This window comes from Drosophila subpulchrella, chromosome 2L (assembly GCF_014743375.2).
Source record: "Drosophila subpulchrella strain 33 F10 #4 breed RU33 chromosome 2L, RU_Dsub_v1.1 Primary Assembly, whole genome shotgun sequence".
Taxonomy (NCBI): Eukaryota; Metazoa; Arthropoda; class Insecta; order Diptera; family Drosophilidae; genus Drosophila; species Drosophila subpulchrella.
The window spans coordinates 16,033,754-16,055,120 of NC_050610.1; the positions used below are offsets into that span (position 1 = coordinate 16,033,754).

The 21,367-nt window shown below is 40.4% G+C and overlaps 4 protein-coding genes across 6 annotated transcripts in view; all 4 read left to right on the forward strand.

Moving 5' to 3' along the window:
* The window catches only part of LOC119547812, a 44,675-nt gene extending 37,975 nt beyond the window's left edge, over nucleotides 1-6,700 (forward strand). For both annotated transcript variants that reach the window (XM_037854833.1, XM_037854834.1), the window contains exons 6-8: nucleotides 1,824-1,946; nucleotides 2,032-2,221; nucleotides 4,020-6,700. In XM_037854833.1, the coding sequence (XP_037710761.1) occupies nucleotides 1,824-1,946; nucleotides 2,032-2,221; nucleotides 4,020-4,687 (981 nt within the window). In that variant the 3' untranslated portion in view covers nucleotides 4,688-6,700. The remainder of the gene's footprint in view (nucleotides 1-1,823; nucleotides 1,947-2,031; nucleotides 2,222-4,019) is intronic.
* Nucleotides 6,701-7,420: 720 nt separating this feature from the next.
* Nucleotides 7,421-9,471, forward strand: LOC119547320. Its single transcript, XM_037854119.1, has 3 exons — nucleotides 7,421-7,889; nucleotides 8,434-8,604; nucleotides 9,334-9,471. The coding sequence occupies exon 2, from the start codon at nucleotides 8,446-8,448 to the stop codon at nucleotides 8,578-8,580; it is 135 nt and encodes a 44-aa protein (XP_037710047.1). The 5' UTR covers nucleotides 7,421-7,889; nucleotides 8,434-8,445; the 3' UTR covers nucleotides 8,581-8,604; nucleotides 9,334-9,471.
* Nucleotides 9,472-9,527: 56 nt separating this feature from the next.
* On the forward strand, nucleotides 9,528-15,402 carry LOC119547319 (protein bicaudal C). The gene is made up of 9 exons (XM_037854118.1): nucleotides 9,528-9,870; nucleotides 9,928-9,977; nucleotides 10,514-10,583; nucleotides 10,644-10,723; nucleotides 10,785-11,111; nucleotides 11,563-11,688; nucleotides 11,752-12,133; nucleotides 12,721-13,875; nucleotides 14,722-15,402. Exons 1-9 carry the CDS (start codon nucleotides 9,564-9,566, stop codon nucleotides 14,967-14,969), a joined length of 2,745 nt encoding a protein of 914 aa, XP_037710046.1. The 5' UTR covers nucleotides 9,528-9,563; the 3' UTR covers nucleotides 14,970-15,402.
* Nucleotides 15,403-16,654: 1,252 nt separating this feature from the next.
* Nucleotides 16,655-21,367, forward strand: part of LOC119546678 — a 34,366-nt gene continuing 29,653 nt past the window's right edge. For both annotated transcript variants that reach the window (XM_037853141.1, XM_037853142.1), the window contains exon 1: nucleotides 16,655-17,330. The gene's annotated coding sequence lies outside the window, so the exon portion shown is untranslated. The remainder of the gene's footprint in view (nucleotides 17,331-21,367) is intronic.

The following is a 21,367-nucleotide window of genomic DNA, read 5'->3' on the forward strand; positions in this document are numbered from 1 at the left end:
TGGCCATTGGTTTTGCAATTTTTTGCGTTTAGTGTGCGATTTTTCATTGCTCGTCTGTTGCATACTTTTTGGCACCTGTGAGTGCGGCGTTTCCATTTTGCAGGCCCATCTTTTGGCATTTATATTTGCCTAGAATCCGCTTTTTCTTTCGCTCCTTCGGTTATATACATTTTTTGATATGCCGTCAGTTTTTATGCCATTTCGCTTTTGGCCAGGATGGGCTGAGCCGGGCTGGTGGGCTGGTCTGGATGTTTTATGGCCGCAACCACAGCAGTCGACTGTCGACTCCAACAGGAGGTCATACTGGCACAGTGCCTCCTGCCAGTTTGCGCCCAGCTGCTGTCACGGCTCTCCTCTCCGCATGATTGCACAGGTGTGATGCGGGGCTGCAAGGACGAGGCCGCCTGACATGTCCTGGCATTTTGCGTTCGGTTTTTCAAGAAACGTTTAGGTTGTCAGCTAGTTTTTCTCTGTGGCGTTTTTATGGCGGCCCAGAACATTATGGCCTTTCTTCTCCCAGACTTTCGGCTGGTGTTATTGTTATTGTTTCCCCAATCCAGACAGAGGGTTACCTGGTGGCAGCTGGAGTATAGTAAATGCGTTGTCAAAGTCACGGAGGCCCCTACAAGTCATATTTCAAACCTGCGCCCTTTGAGAGTGTGTTTTTCTAGGTTAGAGATCAAGTTGTAAGTTGGTAGCGCTTAGTCAGTAGTTGACTCTAAAGTAAATGAAGTCGGCCTCATGAGTCGGCAGATATGAATCTGTCATTCAAGTAAGAGCTTAATAATGTAAGTTTAATTGGATTAAAACTGTGAAATTTAAATCTAGTAAATTTAGTAAAGTTACTTGCATTTTTATGGTTGTAAAATAAAAAGAATGTTCGGCTTGCTTGGATATTTATCATTTACATTGAGATTTATGAAAATTAATAAGCAAAGCAATAAATAAAATATACAAGCAGAAGTTCCCACTTACACCAAGTAATTTGTTCAAAAAGTAGGTATTTCTCAATTAAAAAACATTTAAGAAAAATTTGGAATTTTCTATTTCTATCTTATATTAGTTAAAATCAATAAAACATATTTCTGAACATTTTCCGTTTTAAGCCTGGCTAAGAATAAATAGAAAATACATGTGAAATGGCAAAGTTTCTGATTTAATCGCCATCAAAACAAGCAATTCAACAAAAAACATATTTATAAATATACGAAAATAAAGCAGAAAGAAACTAACACAAACAGCACTTGAGTGTTGCCTACAGTGGGTGTGGTGCCACTTGATCTTTTAGCTAACGAGCGCATTTCAACAGGAGCACCACTCACCCACCCCAACCACCGCTCACCATCCACCGCCCACGGCCCACAGCCATCATGTGTGCTGTCAGCTGTGGGTGGTTTTGGGTGGTTTGGGTGGCTTGGGTGGTGCGGGCCAGGCCATCGTATCTGCCAGGCACTTCAAACTAAACTCACCGCAAACAAAGTGGCCTCGTCTTCTCGACACAGCTCACCCATGTCCTTTGGATCCTGCCCCTGGCCTCCCCATTCCCCCATTCTGGCCATCATCATCACCATCATCTGCTCTAGTTAATCACTCAAGCGTAAATCTATTCATCATTCATAAGTTATAAATTTGCCTCGGCCGCTCTGGCATGGTCGCCTTTATTTTTCGGGCCAAAAGTGTCAGCTTTGGTGGGGGCGTGGGAATAGTTTTCGCTTTCATATTGCCACTTCATCGAGAAAAGGATTGCTGGATATTTACAAATTGATTTCGCTGCAAATTCGAGATGCCACTTGACATTATTCGTGCCCATTCGTATCTTGTAGGTGCCGCCGCATCACATAAAGACTTACCAGACGGAGAGGCGGGAGAACAGCACCCTGGAGTCGGTGACGAGTGCCATACATTTCATGGTCACCAATCAGCATTTCCTCAAGAGCCAGATGAGGGTAAGGATATAGCACAAATACAATCCGCACCAGTTAAGGTTCTAATAGAGCCCTCCTACTGTTTCGTCCCATTTCCCGTTGTCAGCTCAAGTGCACGGCCAATATCTTTGACATCTTCAAGGAGGAAATGGAGAGTGTCATCGAGGAGGACCGGCCCAGGATAATGGCCTCGGGCAGATCATATGACATCAACAATTATCCCCTGGAGGAGCACACGAATGGCGAGCGGGGCGGCTTTGAGGATCACAACGAGTCCTATTTGACTTACTACTCAGGTGAGTACTTTGGGTTTGAAAAGGGGGACGATTGATTAAGAACTTGCCACTAAATTAGGGACCTATAAAATATTCGATGACTGTATCGTGAAAATGTGAACCTATTACTATGTTTATGCTATTGCTTCTTCATGAAGTCATTTCATGAAATGAGCAAACCCGTGTGTGCATAAACACTGTTTTATGATTTCGATGAGCCTACTTTTCCCTACAGAGCTCCATATAAATTTCAAAAAGTTTCATATCTCAGCTGATATCATTTTATGAAATTTTCTGTGCTGTATTATATATTTACGTATAATATGTATTCAAAAATGCCTGACATTCATAGCATAACTATGTTTATTATATGTTAACGAACCACTTTTAAGAACTCCTCTTTAACATTATTGAGTTTGGAAATATTTAAAAGGGGTTTCGCTATTACGATGACTTATATTTTTGGTAAAAATACTAATCTATATATAATATATATAATGTATAAATTCAATTATTACGAATTCCTAGAGACAGTCCAACTTATAGTTTAGTTTTATCTCATAGACAGATATTTAGTTCAATAACTTACCGAATCAAAAAGATTGCAGTTAGCCATTCGATACGTTTAAGTGATCCCATCTAAGGAAAAGGCAAAGTCTTTGGCAAACAACCCAGATGGACTGTATCCCACTCAGTTCAGCCCACTGCATCCTGTCGATGTCCCGGGCACACAGTGTAAATTATGTAAATAAAATTGTGCAGCATAAACACTCCTCCAGACTGCTAACAACCAGGAGCAAGGAGCAGGCTTATCGAATCAGATGGCGGGGAAATCAAATTGCTATAAACTAAGTTTAGACATGAAAGATTGTCGCGGAATTGCGGCAGACTGTGCGGGACGGAACCGTGATTGGGGCCTCTGGCGAAATTGTGGGGGATCCTTTCTATATCCTTCTTTTCTGCGCCCTGTTCCCTTTGCGGTTCTTCCTTTTGCCACTTACTAGCGACAACATTTACTTAACACCGAGTAACGACAACACCAGGAATAACAAGTGTGTAAACGCATTGAGCTGAAAATTGTATTTAAAATTGAGTTCACTGGCTTACCGATGAAACCAGCTGGGAAATGGTTATGTGAACCCAGCGAAATGTCAACGTATGCAACAATATTTCGGCCACAGCGCCCAGGGGAAACCCTCAAAACGGAAGTTTGCAACCCACCCTCGTTATTAAGTTGAAGGAATGAGGAGATTGCATATTCCGATTCCTTGCTTGCATTCCGCTCTGAACTTTATGCAAATGCACTGTTGACACACCCACTCACATAGGAAAAGCAGTCTGCTTGCATATCTAGTTTGTTTTTTGTTGGGGAACTGAATTCCTCAGCGTCGTTCCATAATTTGTTGAAATTTCTATAATAGATTGAGAAGCGTTAGATGGAAACTAAATTATATCTAAATACTTTTTACTCAGTCAAAGACAAAATGTATATATATACGATTATTTAAGATTTAAGATTAAGGATTAGCAAAAAATTATCATTCAATTTCAAAAAAATTTAAAAAAATGTTTTAAGGTTGTAAAAACCACATATTAAATAAGACAGGAAGTCAAATTCTTTATTTTAAATCAGTTAACCAATTCAATTTAGTTTCTTAAATAGAATGCAACTGGGTTTCCCCTATTAAAAAATCTCAAATATCAATTTTTTCCTTAGTTCTCACATTGGCATCATTGGCGAAAAGCATGGGCCACATTTAATGGCATTGTCCCTTTTACACCCAGCCGAAACTCACCTTTCTAATCTTTCCATTTCCAGCGGATAACGCGGCATCGGGAGCCTCGACAGCTGCGCAGGAAATCTTTTGGCAATTCTGGCCATTGAAGCTAGCAAAGCCGCCCATCAACAGGCAGTTGGCGGGGGCGTGGCACTGGATCTGCGGGGGCGGTGGAGCGGCTGCCCTTTTGCTGATGCCGCTGCTCCTCGGGCCGCTAACCCATCAAATTATCAACTGTCAATACACAAAGCCGGCGACTGGCAAGGTGCAACAGCAACAGCAACAGCAGCAGCAACATCGCAGCAGCAACATCGATGTGACGGCTTCAAAAGCGGCAACATCCGCATCCAGCGTCAAATGCTTTTATAATTGTCAAATGGCTACGGCGATGCCAACTCAGAGTCGCGATGGTGATGATGATGGTGATGCGAATATTGGCAGCACAACTGCAACAGCAACAGCAACTGCTGATGTTGCAGATGTTGCTGCTGTTGCTGGAGGAGTTGCTGCGGGTGCGACTGCGAGTGCGAGTTGCAGCATTAAGCGGCTGTCAGCGACACTTGTGGGGGGCGGCGAGGGTGTAAGGGGCGTGGCCAGTTGGCCGGATCAACGATTATTGATGACTCGGCGGCGGGAAAAGCGGCAAAAGTGCCAAAAGAAATCGCAGGCGATGGATGCGATGATGCAGTCGCGCTGCAGCGCGTGCTGATGCCGAATTGATGATGAAATCCATTTCCGAAAGTAGCTTAAGGTGCTCGCCACCGTGCTGAAATGGAAGAAAAACGGCCCTTTTCCCCATCCCCTGCGAATTGTTGAAGGGCATAATTAATATACATGCGAACTCGTATTGATTGCATGAGCCAGCTGCATAAATCGATCTGGTCGTAGCTCTTAAGTGTTGTACGCATAAGGTCAGGGAAAGTGCAGAGATGCGGCGTATTTAATTATTGAGGGTAAAGCCAGCAAGTAGCTATGAAGTCGATGAATAAAAACAGGAAATAACTTAATCTTAAGTCGGGGAAAAATAAAACATATGGTGAAACCAATGAAATAGCGGATACCCTGTACGTTGCCATCACAACGCAATATTTTTTTACGCTCTTCAAACATTCTTTGCAATTTAAAATGTTATAAAAAAAGGCGATGCACTTATTATTACATAGAAATAATCCCGTTTTTATTTAGTTCCACCTCCGAAATAATTTAGTCAACACAAATTTACTGACAATAATAAACCCCACTTTGGGTTTAATTGAATGGTACATTATTCTCATCGTTATTTCTGAGCGAACTTTTACTGTTAATAAAAGATCCCAATAGCCCAAGTAGTAAAGGCAAACCTTTCAATGAGAGGAACCTCAATAATTGCTGAAAGAAATACCCAAAATGCACAGTTAATGTTTGGATGGCGTACAGGGTGAAAAAATACATGTGCTTAGTCACTGGAATGCGAAAAGTACTCAAAATGCTTGCCATGTTCGTTTAACTCCTTGTGTTGTATTTAGCATTACACATATTCACAAAAAAAATTAAATCATAAAGACATATAACAAATGTGAACAGTGTACAGCAAGCTGAACTTTAGACTGCACTTGAGCTTAGCTTTCGGGTACCGTAGTGCATTTTAAAGTGGGTCTTTCAAAGCTTAAACATTGTAAACAACACAAGCTAAAGCTAAAGAAATCAATAATGATTTGTCTCCTCCTTGGCATAAAGACAATGTGTAAATATAAAAAATTCAAAACAAAAATAAAATCTCACATTAAATAATACCCAATGTACAGAAAGGAACTTTTTACGGTTGTGGAAATCAAAAGCAAAATTAATTATTATAGCAATCATTTATTTGTAGAAAAATCAGAATACATAGATCAAGCGAAAACGAAAAAGAACATTTAATTTCCACTCTAATTTCGGCAAAATAAAAACTTAGGAAAAACAGACGATTATTTAACAATTTTTGGCCAACAAAAATCCAGCGGTAAATAGTTCCTTTACCTTAAAAATAAATCAATGTAATGCAATGGGTAATCTTAACCGAAAAGAAAAAAACAGAAAATGTAAATGAAAAGAAAAGAAATTGCGTTTTGGATATAAACATAACAAATGTTAAATGATTTATTAATCTATATAAATTATAAAAATACTTCGTAAAATATGTAAATAAACAAAGGAAAATGAATTGGTGTAAATGTTGAAAACAATTAATAAAAACCTATAGTAATAAATGCATGCGCCAAGATTTCTGTAATCAAATCGTGTTGTGAAAGTTGTCTTCCCTAATTTATGCCCATTACATTATGAAACATTGGAAGGAAGATTTAATTTTAACTTTAATTTCACTATGGTTTCAATTATAGCCGTTAAATATTAAGAGATAAATAAGAATGTAAAAAATTAGTTTTATGTATATAGAAAAGAGACAAAACCCATTTTGATGTTACTGAATAATATTACAAATATTAACCAAGAGATATGAAAATAGAATAAGGAACCCTACATGTTTCTAGCTGCTAGGGACAACGATAAGTCATAGATTTATAATGAGAATCAAAAACACAAGCGAATGCATTTGGCATTTAATATAATATATTCATATCCCCACTAAATAATCGAACATGTGTAAAGCCAGAATTAATGTAATAATAAGCTATAAGAAAACAAAATAGTGATGTAAAAACACGCAGCAAGGAAATAAAGTAACCCTCTAATCAATAAAGAATTAAAATGTGTGTTAATGTTGATATCAGTTGCGGTTAGGGTAAATATGTTGGGTAACATTTTAAAGTTCAAGTTCTGGTTGGTACTTGAATTATCATTATTAAAAATAATCTTTTTAACGAAAAAAGCTTTCTTAACTATTTGATTTTCTTCCCCTTAAAAATATTCTTACCGCAATTATTTTACAAATATTTTAAAGAAGATATGGAAACTGGGGTGAGTACGTCTTATCATAAAGGAAGGGCCATAGCATTTTATAGTTTAATTCTTTTAAAAAGATTATATTAGATAAAATGAAAATTGGTATGACCACTTCTAATCATAAGGGAAGGACAATAAGGTCAGTAACCTCTGTAAAAAATTTACTTAATTTATATATTTATACATACGGTATTTTTTAAAATTATAGCTCAAAATTAATTCCTAACCCATAAGTTTCATCCTAAGAAAAGGAGTTTTAGAACACTTTTGACGCTCACTGTATCTACATTTTTCTTTAGCGCCATCTGGGGAGCTTAACCAATTTCCAAAGCTTTACTTCAGTTAAAGGGCCAAAGATAAAAGCTGATGTAGAATCCCAACTGAATGGAAGCTTTCTAAGGTTGTTTATGCACTGGATAGGTTGTAGATAAATGCACTCCCCACAGAACCCAGAGCTTTCGGATCTGAAGGTCAGTTGGGACTTGGACCCACAAGTCGAGCTTAGTTTGATAGTCAGCGCGCTTAAACGACGACAACTGCACGGCGCGCCCCCATTAATAATATATATTTCTTCTAAACTCAACTAAAAAATTAATCAAAAATAATATTAACATTGAACGCGCGGTGCACGATTTTCTGACAACAATTCAGTTTCGCTTTTCCTTCGATTTCCATTGCATTTTCCCTTTGTGTTTTCCACACACGTGGTGTTCTTCTGTTACTCGCACTTCGGTAGTGGTTATTTTTTTTGGGTTACATTGAAAAAAGTACATCGACTGCCAGCCGAATTCCCATTCGAACCTTAATTTGACCAATTGACGGAAAATTAATTGCGCACAAAATTAATTAGCCAGCGAATATATAATTTTTTTTTTACGTGAAACGAGCGTGTTATTTGTCAAAAAGATTTTACAACTGATTGTGTTTAAGTAAATTAACCTGAGATATATCTATGTGTTTGTGCTACGATCCGAAATTCCGATATTGCGGTAAGTGGTGTGATTTTTGGCGGGAATAAAATCGGTTTCCTTTTGCGTCGTATTTCTCTCCCGATATTTCTGGCGCCAAAATGAATGAAAACGGTTGGCAACATTTTCAACTTAACATGGCAACATTCGAATCGAACCGCTGTTAGGGGAGCTTAAAAAGGGAACATGTTAGAAATTCTGGAACACCTCTCCAACTTTGTTTTGTTTGGCGCTCTCTCTCTGATATTTAGGATCTCTTATTTCGGGTGGGGAGCGGTTCATTGACCCAGCAACAACAATATTCGCCATATCTTCTCCTCCCCAGCGATTTGCGGAATTCATCCGCTCTACAGTTAGAAATATTTCTAGTCCAACAGCAGGCAAAGTCGATCGGCGAAATCGGGAGCCGCGTTCAGTTGCCTTCGAGCCGTACTTAGAAGTGGTAGAGCCCCCCAGGAATCGGAGAGATTATCCCGTAACTTGATACTCTGACGAAATCCCCCAGACAGACCCCTCGCAATCACACACAGCTATATACTGATATATATAGATCTATATTGCGCAGATCACCCTTTAAATGCCTTTCGTCCAGAGATTCCAACAAATACGTAATTTTGTTATGAACGTCTGCCTCGTCGAGGCCATCCAATTCGTGCAGGACCTCACGCATGCCCTCTGCCTGGACCTCCAGGGCCTGTTCAACCTGAAGTAGAGATTCCCGGGCGATATCCCAGCGGTAAGTCACGCCATTGGAAAAGTGAAAGTGCGGGAGAAATTACGGTTATCGGGTTTTCGGGAGAAAGGGGAAAGTGCAAACCTCATGGCAGCAGCCCTCCATTTTGAGAGGTTATGTCAAAGGAAAGGAAAAGAAAGAAAAGAAAGCTTACAAATGCTAGCAATGTTCGTTCCTCATAGCTACAGCAATTAATCACATTTTATTGGATGTCAATAGTTAAACAATTAAACTACAAGTTACAACAATTTGTTTAGTGCCATAGCTTTAGCAAGTTCCTTTTTTGGAGGGTTCTAGAATTACAAATGCCCACAACAGGAGAAATATAAATTTGTGTTTTCAATTTTAAACAGAAAGTTTTATAAGAAGTAAAACATAAAAAATGACTTAAGGCTGTTGTTTAACTAGATTATTTGCTATACATAAATATAAATAGTTTAAGAAAAATAGAAACCCTTTATGTTTTTCTTTTTGTACTGGCAGGCAAATTACAAAAAATAGCTGTTTAGCAATAAAAACTCAAATCAAAAAGGTCAAAAATGAAAGACCTAAAAGTAACACTCAACTCATAAAGTTATAATGTTAATGAGTAAAGAAGCAGTGTATTATGTGTTCGTTTAGAATAGTTTCAATGCTTATATTCACTATTGATATTAACCTTAGTTTTCACCTCGTGGGTTCTATTATCTATTTCACATTACTGACCTCGGACTTCTCACATTTCATTGCCAGCTCATCTCATCAATCACCCAGATACACTACCACCTTTATTAACACACCGCAAGCATCTCACAACGCTGACCAATAAACGCCTCGACATCCAGAATCCCTAACTGAGACGGACGTTTTGCTTGGTTTTTAAAACTAAACGACCCTTTGGTAGCTGCACCTGTTGACCTTTCACACATTCATATCCCTCGGTCCCCAAGCCGACCCACTGATCCATTTACCTACACTCCACGATGCTGTCCTGTGCCTCTTTCAACAAACTTATGTATCCAACGGCCGCAGATGTGGCCAAATCGCCCATGGGGGGCTTGGAGGTGGATGGCGGATCCATGGGATCGCTGGCCAGTCTCCAGGCCCTGCCTTCGACCACATCGGTGGGCAGTGGAGCCCCCAGCGAGACCCAGAGCGAGATCTCCTCGGTGGACAGCGATTGGAGTGACATACGCGCCATCGCCATGAAGTTGGGCGTTCAAAACCCAGACGATCTGCACACCGAACGTTTCAAGGTCGATCGCCAGAAACTGGAGCAGCTGATAAAGGGTAATGCTGGTCCTATATGTATAATTCCAAACTTTTTACTAAATATATATCCTATAGCGGACAGCTCCATCGAGGGGATGAATGGAGCCGAGTATTTCTTTCATGACGTAAGTAGTTGGTTATAATTCTAAGCAAACATTCGTACTTATTACTTATCATTTATAATAACTATTATGACTATCATCAACTTTAAATAACTTTAAAGAGATACTACATTTAAGGGGTACATTGAGTTAAAACAATTTTCAACAAAAAAATATCTATTTAAAGTAAATATTAATGACCTACCATCCAAAATGCTTGAGAACAATTATTAAACTCACTAGTTTCTTTTAATATGTTATATCTGTTTAATCTCTTATTAATTCCTTAAAGCCTCTTTCTATCATCTATTTTAAGACTTAGGTTGCCATGCCTTATACATTTTAAACACAATATAATATGTTTTCGATTCACTAGGGTCTTAAGTTATTTTCTCTTTGAGCAAAATTTTTAAGTTAAATGATCCATGTCTTTGTTTGGCAATCCACCGTTAAATTTAAGTGTACAACGCAACTAGTTTTAAGATACTGTTAGACCGCCAAAAACTCTGCTGACTTGGTATATAAATATCGCCATATATCCAATACATATTTTTTACTAGATCATGAACACGACGGATACGTATGTGAGCTGGCCTTGCAGACTCAAAATTGGTGCCAAGAGCAAGAAGGGTGAGGTTTTATAATATCTTTATCGCGGTATTACTTGAATAATGAAAATTTTAATTAAAGATCCGCATGTGCGAATTGTGGGCAAGGTGGAGCAAGTGCAGCGGGCCAAGGAGCGCATCCTGAGCAGCCTTGACTCGAGGGTGGGTTCTACTATTGCCCATGGTCTGATCTGATTTAATACTGTATCTATATTTTGAGCAGGGCACCCGGGTGATCATGAAAATGGACGTCAGCTATACGGACCACTCGTACATCATCGGACGAGGTGGCAACAACATCAAGCGCATCATGGACGACACCCACACCCACATCCACTTCCCCGACTCGAACCGCTCCAATCCCACGGAGAAGTCCAACCAGGTGTCGCTGTGCGGCAGCCTGGAGGGCGTGGAGCGGGCCCGGGCCCTCGTCCGGCTCTCCACGCCGCTGCTCATCTCCTTCGAGATGCCCGTGATGGGACCCAGCAAGCCGCAGCCCGACCACGAGACACCCTACATCAAGATGATCGAGACCAAGTTCAATGTGCAGGTGAGTGAGGCTGCAACTGAACCTTATTGAATATTATTTCCATTTCAATCTGTTGGCAAAAATAAACAGCGTAATGAATTAAAACTAAAATCGTTTCCATCTGGTATGCCCAAGTTGTCTGCTTTTTATATCTTAAAGATATTCTAAGGATCTACAATTGTTAATGTCTTTCTCAGAGATTGCATGTTTGGCTGTCTTTTTCAAATTTAAATTATAAATATGATCCAAATTTATCGTCTAGTCTTTATTATTAGTTCTATGTTGATTTGGACTTATACTTTTTTAATGTCTATAGATTGTACTATTAATAATTGAATTAATTTTATATGTTTACATCTTTTGTTAAAATTAAATGTTCTATATGGAAAGCTCATTATATTTTCTTCCAAATCAACTTCTAAATTGTTTTTCCAAAGTATTCTATATCTCAACCTCTTTTCGGCCCATCCAGGTTATATTCTCCACGCGTCCCAAGCTGCACACCTCGTTGGTTTTGGTCAAAGGATCCGAGAAGGAATCGGCTCAGGTCCGAGATGCCACCCAGCTGCTGATCAATTTCGCCTGCGAGAGCATTGCGGTAAGTTCTGGGAGAATAGCCCATCTTATATCGATCATATCACTGATAAAACCGTCTTTTCAGAGCCAAATCCTGGTGAACGTCCAGATGGAGATCTCGCCGCAGCACCACGAGATCGTCAAGGGCAAGAACAACGTGAACCTGCTCAGCATCATGGATCGCACCCAGACCAAGATCATCTTCCCCGATCTGAGCGACATGAACGTGAAGCCGCTGAAGAAGTCGCAGGTCACGATCAGCGGACGCATCGACGACGTCTACTTGGCGCGACAACAATTGCTTGGCAATTTGCCCGTAGCATTGATTTTTGACTTTCCGGACAACCAGAACGATGCCTCCGAGATAATGAGCCTGAATACCAAGTACGGCGTCTACATCACCCTGCGCCAAAAGCAGCGGCAGAGCACCCTGGCCATTGTGGTCAAGGGAGTGGAGAAGTTTATAGGTGAGATTGGGGTGCTTAACACCTTGAAAAAAAATTATTATATAGATTTATATATTTTGAAAGCAATGTGGTTGATAGTTGGGTTCGAAATATTTTAGTTGATCATATAGTTGATCAGAACCAATTGGGTAATTCAGAATTCAGACATATTACATTACGACTGCGAAGATTTCAATGTATAGATGTTTGTTTTTTTCCAATTAGTTAGGGTAATCCAAAGAATCCAGGACGACTTCAAGGACTATAAATAAATAATTTATTTTATTTTTCTAAGCTTGGATATGAGGAAACCAAAAAATCGTGTATGTATAATTGGGAAGTCATATTATTAAATGTTTCAACAGATGTGATTGATTTTATCATACAAATATATATTTTTAGAAGGTTTAGTTCCTTGACAAATAAATATAAAACCCAAAATCTAGTTCATATTATACATTAGTTATTATAGTATGTTTGGTTTAAATTAAATATATATTGATTTTTTTATTACTATATATTTTAATTCTAAATGTTATTACTATTACTTTACTGATACATTTACTCGATTCGTTGTCTTATAATAATTTGGAACTTCCCTATCCTAGACAAAATCTACGAGGCCCGCCAGGAGATCCTGCGCCTGGCCACGCCGATCGTGAAGCCCGAGCTGCCCGACTACTACTTCATGCCCAAGGACAAGGACCTCAACCTGGCCTACCGCACCCAGTTGACCGCCCTGCTGGCCGGCTATGTGGACAGCCCAAAGACTCCATCGCTGCTGCCGCCCGCTCTTACCGGCCAGCTGACGCCCTATGCCAACAACAATCACTTGCTGTTGAACGCCAACGGGCTGGCCACGCCCACCGGCATATGTGCGCCCACACAGAAGTACATGCAGTTGCACAACAGCTTCCAGCAGAGTCAAGGTCGTTCGCTGGTGGGCGGTGGCACTAGCCAAAGCAACAACTATCTGCAGGTTCCCGGAGCGGTAGCGCCACTCAAGCCACCGACCGTTTCGCCGCGGAACAGCTGTAGCCAGAATACCAGTGGCTACCAGAGCTTCAGCAGCAGCACCACCTCGCTGGAGCAGTCGTATCCGCCGTACGCCCAGCTGCCGGGCGCCGTGTCCTCCACGTCCTCCTCCACGGCGGGATGTCCAAACCGGGCCCACTACTCGCCGGACTCCACCTATGGCAGTGAAGGCGGTGGTGCTGGTGGTGGTGGTGCTGGAGGCGGTGGCGGTGGAGCTGGGGCGCGGCTGGGTCGCCGTCTCAGCGATGGAGTGCTCCTGGGACTGGGAAATTCCAGCGGTGGCGCAGGATCATCCCCGGGCGGCGGAGTCCATCTGCTGCCCGGCAGCGCCGAGAGCTACCGAAGCCTGCACTACGACCTCGGTGGCGGGAACAAGCACACCAGCGGCCACCGCGCCTTCGACTTCGACATGAAACGGGCCCTGGGCTACAAGGCCATGGAGCGCACTCCGGTGGCGGGGGAGATGCGCACACCCACGCCCGCCTGGATGGGCATGGGCCTGAGCAGCACCTCGCCCGCCCCCGCCCCCGCCCCGCTGGAGAACGGGGAAGGAAATGGGGGCGGTGGTGGTGGTGGCTGGCGGCTACCGCCAGGACTTGGATCTCCCTATGGGCTGAGTGCCACCACAGGACTGCTGGACGCCACGCCGGTCAACCGACGGTTGCAGCTCGCCCAGCACAAGGACATCCAGACTTTGCTCACCAGCTTGGGTCTGGAGCATTACATCAGTGAGTAGTTCCCGCTGATTGCCTCTGTTTTTACGAACTGTGTACGAAGTGTGTCCTTCATAAAGCCATCTTACCGACGTTTTTTTATTCCAAACACAATCATGGAAATCACAATTCTTTTGTCTTTTTTAAATGAAAACTTATTTTATAGTAAGTAGAGTGTGTGAAGGAAGATCGGGATTTGTTTTAAAAAATGTTCTTATGCATAGGGTTAAAGTCAGTTAATGTCGAAACTTTTATAATATTTCTGGATAATCATTTATTTTTGGGTAAATGTATTGTAAAACTAAATAGTTGCTGCCTTTTTCCGAAGTATACTTTATACTTCCTTGTATATAAAATCCATTCTAATATCAGGCAGTTTGAGATTTAAAAATATATATATCTTAGTTTTTTACATACAAAATATTTTTAAGAGCTCATTAATTTTTTAAAAAGTGTAGTGATCGAAAGTATTGTAAGATTTGAGTTCCACAAAGGTCATACTTGATATACTAAGGTATTAGGTTTAGGCTTTTCCTTTTTGTAAGCATCATTCTTTAGTCAATCATTTTTAATTCGGATTCTGGAAAACTTGGAGGCTTGCTACTAATTTCTTTTTAAAGAAAAGATGTATAAGAAATTATTAAATTATTATTGAAAGGAGTAGGGACTAAAGGAATTGAAAGAGTTACATAGCAGGGAAGGGCAGACTTGATATTAGATGTACGTTATGGTATTATCTTTTTTGTAGGAATTATCCTATCTAAATTCTAGACAAGGTGGAAATGTTATATTTATCTAGTTCTATGTAATCTTAACTCTACTGTGTGAAACTGAAGCCGTGTCTCGTACTTATCCTTGCAGAAATTTTCGTGCTGAACGAAATCGACCTGGAGGTGTTCACCACGCTGACCGAGGAGAACCTGATGGAGCTGGGTATCGCGGCGTTTGGAGCTCGCAAGAAGCTGCTGACGGCCATTCACACGCTGCTGGCCAACGAGGCGGCCTGCAGCACAATGCCCAGCAGCAGCTCCTCGCAGAACTCCTCTTCGCCGCGATTCTCCGGCAGTGCGGCCCCGGGCGCTGAGCGCCGTCCCTCCAACCAGTGGTGATCCGCCCCTGTGGTCTGCTTTCTTTTTCTTTTTTTTTCTGCATGCCCCCCCCACTTATTTGGTAGTCGTAAGAGAGATCAGGAGCGGAGTCGGAACGTAATCAGTATAGGAAAAACAGGAGGAAAACGGCAAACTCAGTGGGCCAGCAAACACACCTTTCCCCGAAAACTCACAGCCTTGACCTTGACTTATACTCGCATTTGTACTCAAATTCCAAGTAGCAGAGCTGCGCACGGGAAAGTTTTCGCCCAGTTTGCCCCCCGATCGTAGATCGTAGTAGCCCTCGTTTTAAGCGATTAATTTATTTCGAAATTATTTATATAGAAAAGAGAGTAGGCCCCCCCGTCTTAAGCAAAAATATTGTGAATTATTTATGAAATCTAACCAAAACGAAAGCACGTATTGTAAGAAATGAATTTATGTAAATTAACTGGAAAAGGAAAACACAGCATGTATTAAGTGATAAGCTAAACAGTCACGCACAAACATTTGATATGAATAAATTGATGTCTATGAAAAACTAACTGATCTTGAAGGGTTTTATTAATTCATTGATTTGATCTCACTTATAAAATATTATTAAATATTTTAGGAATATTTGTACTGGGTTTCTTCCATTTTCACAAAATGTACTCTTTTTATTGTGAGTATCTTTTAAAACTGATTTTATTGAGTACACCACCACACACTGAACTCTATTCCAGAAAACCCAGAAAGGAGGTTAATGACTTTATTGTCTCCAGTTGTCTGCATAATTTGTATTGCATTATTCTTGGCCACAAAGTCGAGCCAAGAAAGAACATCCAGGGCAACAAAATCGAATGTGTATCCTCCTCACACGGCGTAATGGGGCGGCAAAAAGGGGCGTGGCCGTGCTAATGAACTGGAAATGTTTTGCTCCAGTTGCCGGTTGTTGCTACCGTGTTGCGGTCATCAGCATAATTGCAAATTTTTATGATTATGACATTTTGGGCGCAAAGTGCTTCTGCCAATGGCAACTAATTTCTGCAGCCAACTCAGTCTCCGTCTGGGCGTCATTTACATTGGGGATATGTTCCACTTAAGAGCTTCAAGTGGGCTTTTTGTGGGACTTTTTGGCAAGCGATTTGATTTACAATTATGCTGGATTTGTGTCGGAATCGGGATATGGAGTCACTGACCAGCCGGAGAGGCGCCAGTTGTGCCACTGCTGACCATTTTTCAATTTAGGTCTCAACCGTTGAGAAAATGAAGTTTTTTAATATAAACTTGGCTTATATAAATCATATTAAAAATATTGGCCTGTTACACTTGAATAAAAAACGATATTACTGGCAAATCGTGCTCTTTTTTAAGGGGAAATCGTGGTGAGTTTGGTCAAGCAGTTAGTAAAGCAGTGCTCCAAGCAGTCGGACAAGCAGTGAAAAAGGGGAAATAAGTGGTGATTCAAGCAGTTTTAGCGACAAAACTAATACCCGAAAAACTCACCACGCTTTTCTCTCCCCTCGCTTTTCCATTCGCGATTTTCCGCCGGATTTTCCGAAGGATTACCCGAACAGTCCTCGTATCCCGAACAAAATCGGAGGAAAATCACGAATCGAAGGCGACTGGGAGAGAAAAGTGTGGTGGGTTTTCCGGCGAGAAATCTGTGCACAGGACTCCCAGCGACGCGAATCCTGCGACTCCTGCTGCAGTTTACATTGCGTTGTCCTTGCGTGAGGACGTGCGTAGATCAGCATTCGATTCTCGCAGTATTACGAACTTCGGGAGCTCTACACAGCGAAATAACAAAAACAAAATTTACAAGAAATATCTGAATTGAACTGAACCGCAGGATTGAACTCCTTTTGGCTTTGGCGTGTGTGCGATGCCGTTTCTGTGCTTCTGACATAGCATTTACCAAAACAGAAGGCGGAAAATAGGAAAAAGGATCTGGCAAAAGGATCTGTGTGTGTGAGGCTGTTGCTTCTTGTGTGCGCGTGTGTGTGTTTGTGCAGTCACGTGTTCTAAGGTGATTTTAACGAGTTCCGTGATACGCGAAATAAGATAAGGACGAGAAAGGAGCACAATCGAGAGGAGCAAGCGGCTTAGGCGGACAGAAAAAAGGAGCAGCCAGGAGCAGCCATCCACCAAATCCCCGTTCGCCAGGACACACAGGATACTCGGTGCTCGGTGCGCCTTAAAGGATTCGCAGATAAATCAACCGAAAATTGCATAAAATAAAATTGTTTGCCAAATTGCGCGCAGCAAGGGAAAGAAAGCAAGAAAAAACAAAACAAAAAATCGTACGCAAATACACATGTGAAATATGACTAGCGAGTTACATTGAAATTATCGTACAAAAATATAAAACAAGCAAATTGTATTCCAAATAAACTGAAGGTAGGAAAACAATTTTCTTTACTAAGATATAAGTCGACATTTTGGGATATGTTTGGGACATTCAGAATGATATTTGGATAATACTATTTTAATTGAATTCTTATAGTTTGAATATGACATAAATTTTGGGGATCTTTTTAAAGATCTATAGGAACTAGATGAAAAAAGATATTCCAAAAGTTTTGTTTTAACTATTGTTTCGAAATAAAATTGCAATACTTAAAAAAATGTTGTAAAATTATATTCTAGTAAATTGTATGTGTTTATTTTGATTATTTTTTATAGGTAACATTTGTATACAAATCTGTAGCATTTTTAAAATGTGGAATATCTTTAAGCCACAGAAATATATATAATAAAGTTTTTTTTCTGTGGGAGTGTGCAATTAATTTGTTTGCAAAAAAGCTGTCAGACGAGATCCCAAAATTGTACCCATCATCAGCGGTCTTTGTATAATCCCCTGTGCTTCTGTAATTACATATATCGCAATTTTCGACATTTAAAATGTGATGCACAACTTCCCTGCGCTTGGCAAGCCAATTTGAGGACTCCGGGGGCAACCTTTCACATCCCAGCCAGCGGAAGATAAGCCGGAAGATAGACAGAAGGGCGTGCCCGGATCCATCCAGCCATCCAGCCATCCAGCAGGCAAACAAAACTTGTCAATTGCAAAGGAGCGTGTCTCCGGGACCCCGGGCTCCTCCTTTTTGGTAAACATTTCCCATAGTTGCCCTGGAACCAGGCAACAATGTCTTGAGCCCTGCTTTGCTCCTTCAATTTCCCCATTTTTTGTTGATGGAAAATGTCAACTGCCTGGCAGAGTTTTTCCTACTCACTTTCGGGGCAACCCTCTGACTAGGCAAAAATTGTATTTAGTGGGACAATCAATATCGGATGAGGGGGGCCCGAGGGGCAGCCAGTTGGGCGGCAGTCAAACATTTATTTGATTGACTGATTGATATGTGAAATGATTTATTGCCACTGGAGGAGGAGGGGAAGGAGGAGGAGGAGGAAAAGCGCAGGCAAGTGTCCACAAACAGCTGAGTCGCAAAAGTTTCGAAACAAAACGATGGAACCCTTAACCAGTCGAGTTGGGGCATTTATTTCCGCACTCCATCTCAGCCGTTTTCCATGTCCTACTCTGTTTTTTGCTGCTGAAAGTTGCCAGCTCTGTAAAAATGGCTTGGACCAAACTTTTTCGCACGCTTTATGCGAGAATAAAGTAAATAATGAAAGCTATTTAGCACAGCCAAGGGGCGCATTAAGTCGTCGCCAGCCTTTTCGGATTATCCTGCGACCGGCTTAAAAATAACAACAGGACCAGGCAAACAAGCCCACACTGTGAGAAAATCAGTGCTTGTTGTAATATTATTACTAAAAATAAAGCTGCTGATACTGCTAATATTGACAAAAATGTAAGAAGACTTTAATGTTATGGAAATTAATATGGTATTCTATTAACTAACGACATGAAGTATATTGTAAGAAAAAGAAGTTCAACTTAACTAAACTTATAATGTACATGATGTATACTCCTTAAATAATTCATAAAAGCATCTAAGCATTTCGTTATAGATTCAAGATAGCTCTTGATAGATACATAGATCTCTATTCAGTTAATAGAGCCTGTACTTATTGATAAAAGCATCTTAAGTATATTTTTAGTTTTATACATCCAAGTGGGTTTGTGAATCTGGTTCTCTTATACTTTCTGAGGTTAACCAAATCATCAAAGATTATTTAATCAATTGACAAAATTGGTTTACAGATAGGTACTCCAAATACATACCTTTCAAAACCGCGTAATTAGCAAAAAAATCCCCAGTCTCTTCTTTATTCGTAAGGACATGAATTATTGACTGAGATAAATGGTGTTGTGGTATTCTGATGACAGGCCTTTTTAATATATTTTGTCCGTGTAATATCCGCCCGGAGAGTTAAACTATGACCGGCGTTTAATGAGCTGTGTTCTGATCTGAGCCGCGAATGACCCGAGGCCCCGTCCTCCAGTTCGCTGTTCAGCTGGAGAAATTTCAGCCATTTTTTACTGCCACCTGCAACGGTGTCGCATTCTTCTCTCGGCCAGGCATTTTCCTTATAGCCATGCTCTTTTATTTCCCCGTTTTTGTTGTGCTTCTGAGTGGCTGCGACTGCAGTGGTTTATGAAAAAGAAAGAAATTCAGGCTGAGATGAAAAAGCAAGGCTTAACCAGGCGTGGGCGTTAATTAGTTTTCGCGCTCCTTGTGCGAATATTTATTAGAAAATCTTGTGGCCTGCAATTGTGCTTTCGTATTTATTTTCACACATTTATGCGTAGAGATTTATGGGTATAGTATTTATTTAGCCAATTATTGCAGCTTATCCTTGAGGTATTTGCTCGCAATTTATTCCTTCGTTATTCCACTTGAGCTTTGATTAACAAAATCTGGTGACCGAAGTTAACAATTGATTCAATTAGTTATGGTATAACTAAGTTTGTCTTGGTTTCTGCCAGGCATTTAATATTTATTGCATAATTAAATGACATATATGAAGCCATGCAACATATGCAATTAAGGAATTGATTTATTAATTTTCTGTTTGGGTATTAATTGAGATTTGAATTTGAAGATTAAATTCAGAAGTTAATTAAATTATTTAGCAAATAATGTTAAAACATGGTATATAGCAACATTTTAAATAAAATGTTTATAATTGAATAAGACCAGACTTGATTTGTTTTTGAATCTAAGGGGCATTCTTTAACCTGAATGATTTTAATATTTAAGTATAAAGTTTATGTTTCTCAATTTACCAATATCGAACGTCATAGCGATTCAAGATTTCGCATTAATTTTTAAGCGCAAACTGCCATCTCGCGGAGAACTTTTGCACAACTCCCAATTCTAAATCTTATCTCATGTGATATATGGATTGAATACGAAAGAAACTTTACAAATTTTCCACCGTCGGGATGCACAACTTTTTTTGCTGCCGACTCAAACTTCGCCTCAACAAATACGAAAACATGGCGGTACAAAGGACCTTGGGGCGATTGAAAAATATCTCATATGCAAATCCATTGTTGTTATTGGCATGGCCAGTGGTTCTCCTATTCCAAGGATCAAGGATCTGGAGTGGCTCCCCTGACTGCGGCTGTGTGTGTGTGTGCACTTTCGTTGCCTACTTTTTGGCGCTAAAGGCGCATCTCAAGTGCAAAATCCTTGCCGAGCCCTGTATCTGTACCCAGCATATTTGTTGTTCCTTTGCGGCTGCGAAAATGTTGTGGCATGTGGAAATTTATTTCATAATCTCTGCAACAAAAATCCCGTATTGCAAAACAACAAAAAAAATGGGGAGGAAAACTTTTGCATATGAGCGAGCGGATCTGGCAGGGGAACTACGAGTAGCTAAGCATGTAATTTATATCCTTGAATGGCCCCTCTCTTGGCCCCTTGCAAACTCACTTCAGTTTGCGGGTTTCTCCTGGATTTTTGGTATCATCTATGCAGTTATTGCCGATGCCCAGGGGCGCGGGTGGGGAAATTAAAAGGGGGATAGTCGGTTTTTCGAATAGGTTTTCGGAGAAAACAGTACGGAGCACTAGGTTTTTAAAAATATTTGTATTTTTGTTGCTAAAACATACATTTTTAATTATTTTTGGTTGTTATTTGTTTTTGTTATTGTTAATAAAACCATAAGCGGATGATTTAATATACGATAAAATAATTTTGTGTAATAAAATTAACTTCTTTTCTTGGAAAAAAGGCAGGCACAGAGTTTCAGTATTTTTCACAAAAATATATCTACTTGATGTCTTTGCGTTTTTAATTTCGAATTTTGTCATAAAAAATATGCAGTAAAATATAGGTGTTTTACTGATATCTGCCCACAGCGCCCCTGTTCATATTGCGAAATATCTCTTTTTCTGCGGCGGAAGTTTTTGCGAATTTTCTGGTATTGGACTGAGCGGTCATAAATTTGTTTCTGCTCCTGTTGTGGTGTCTGGCTTTTCTGCTGCTGCTGCTGCACTGCCATTGCTCCACTTCGGTGCAATT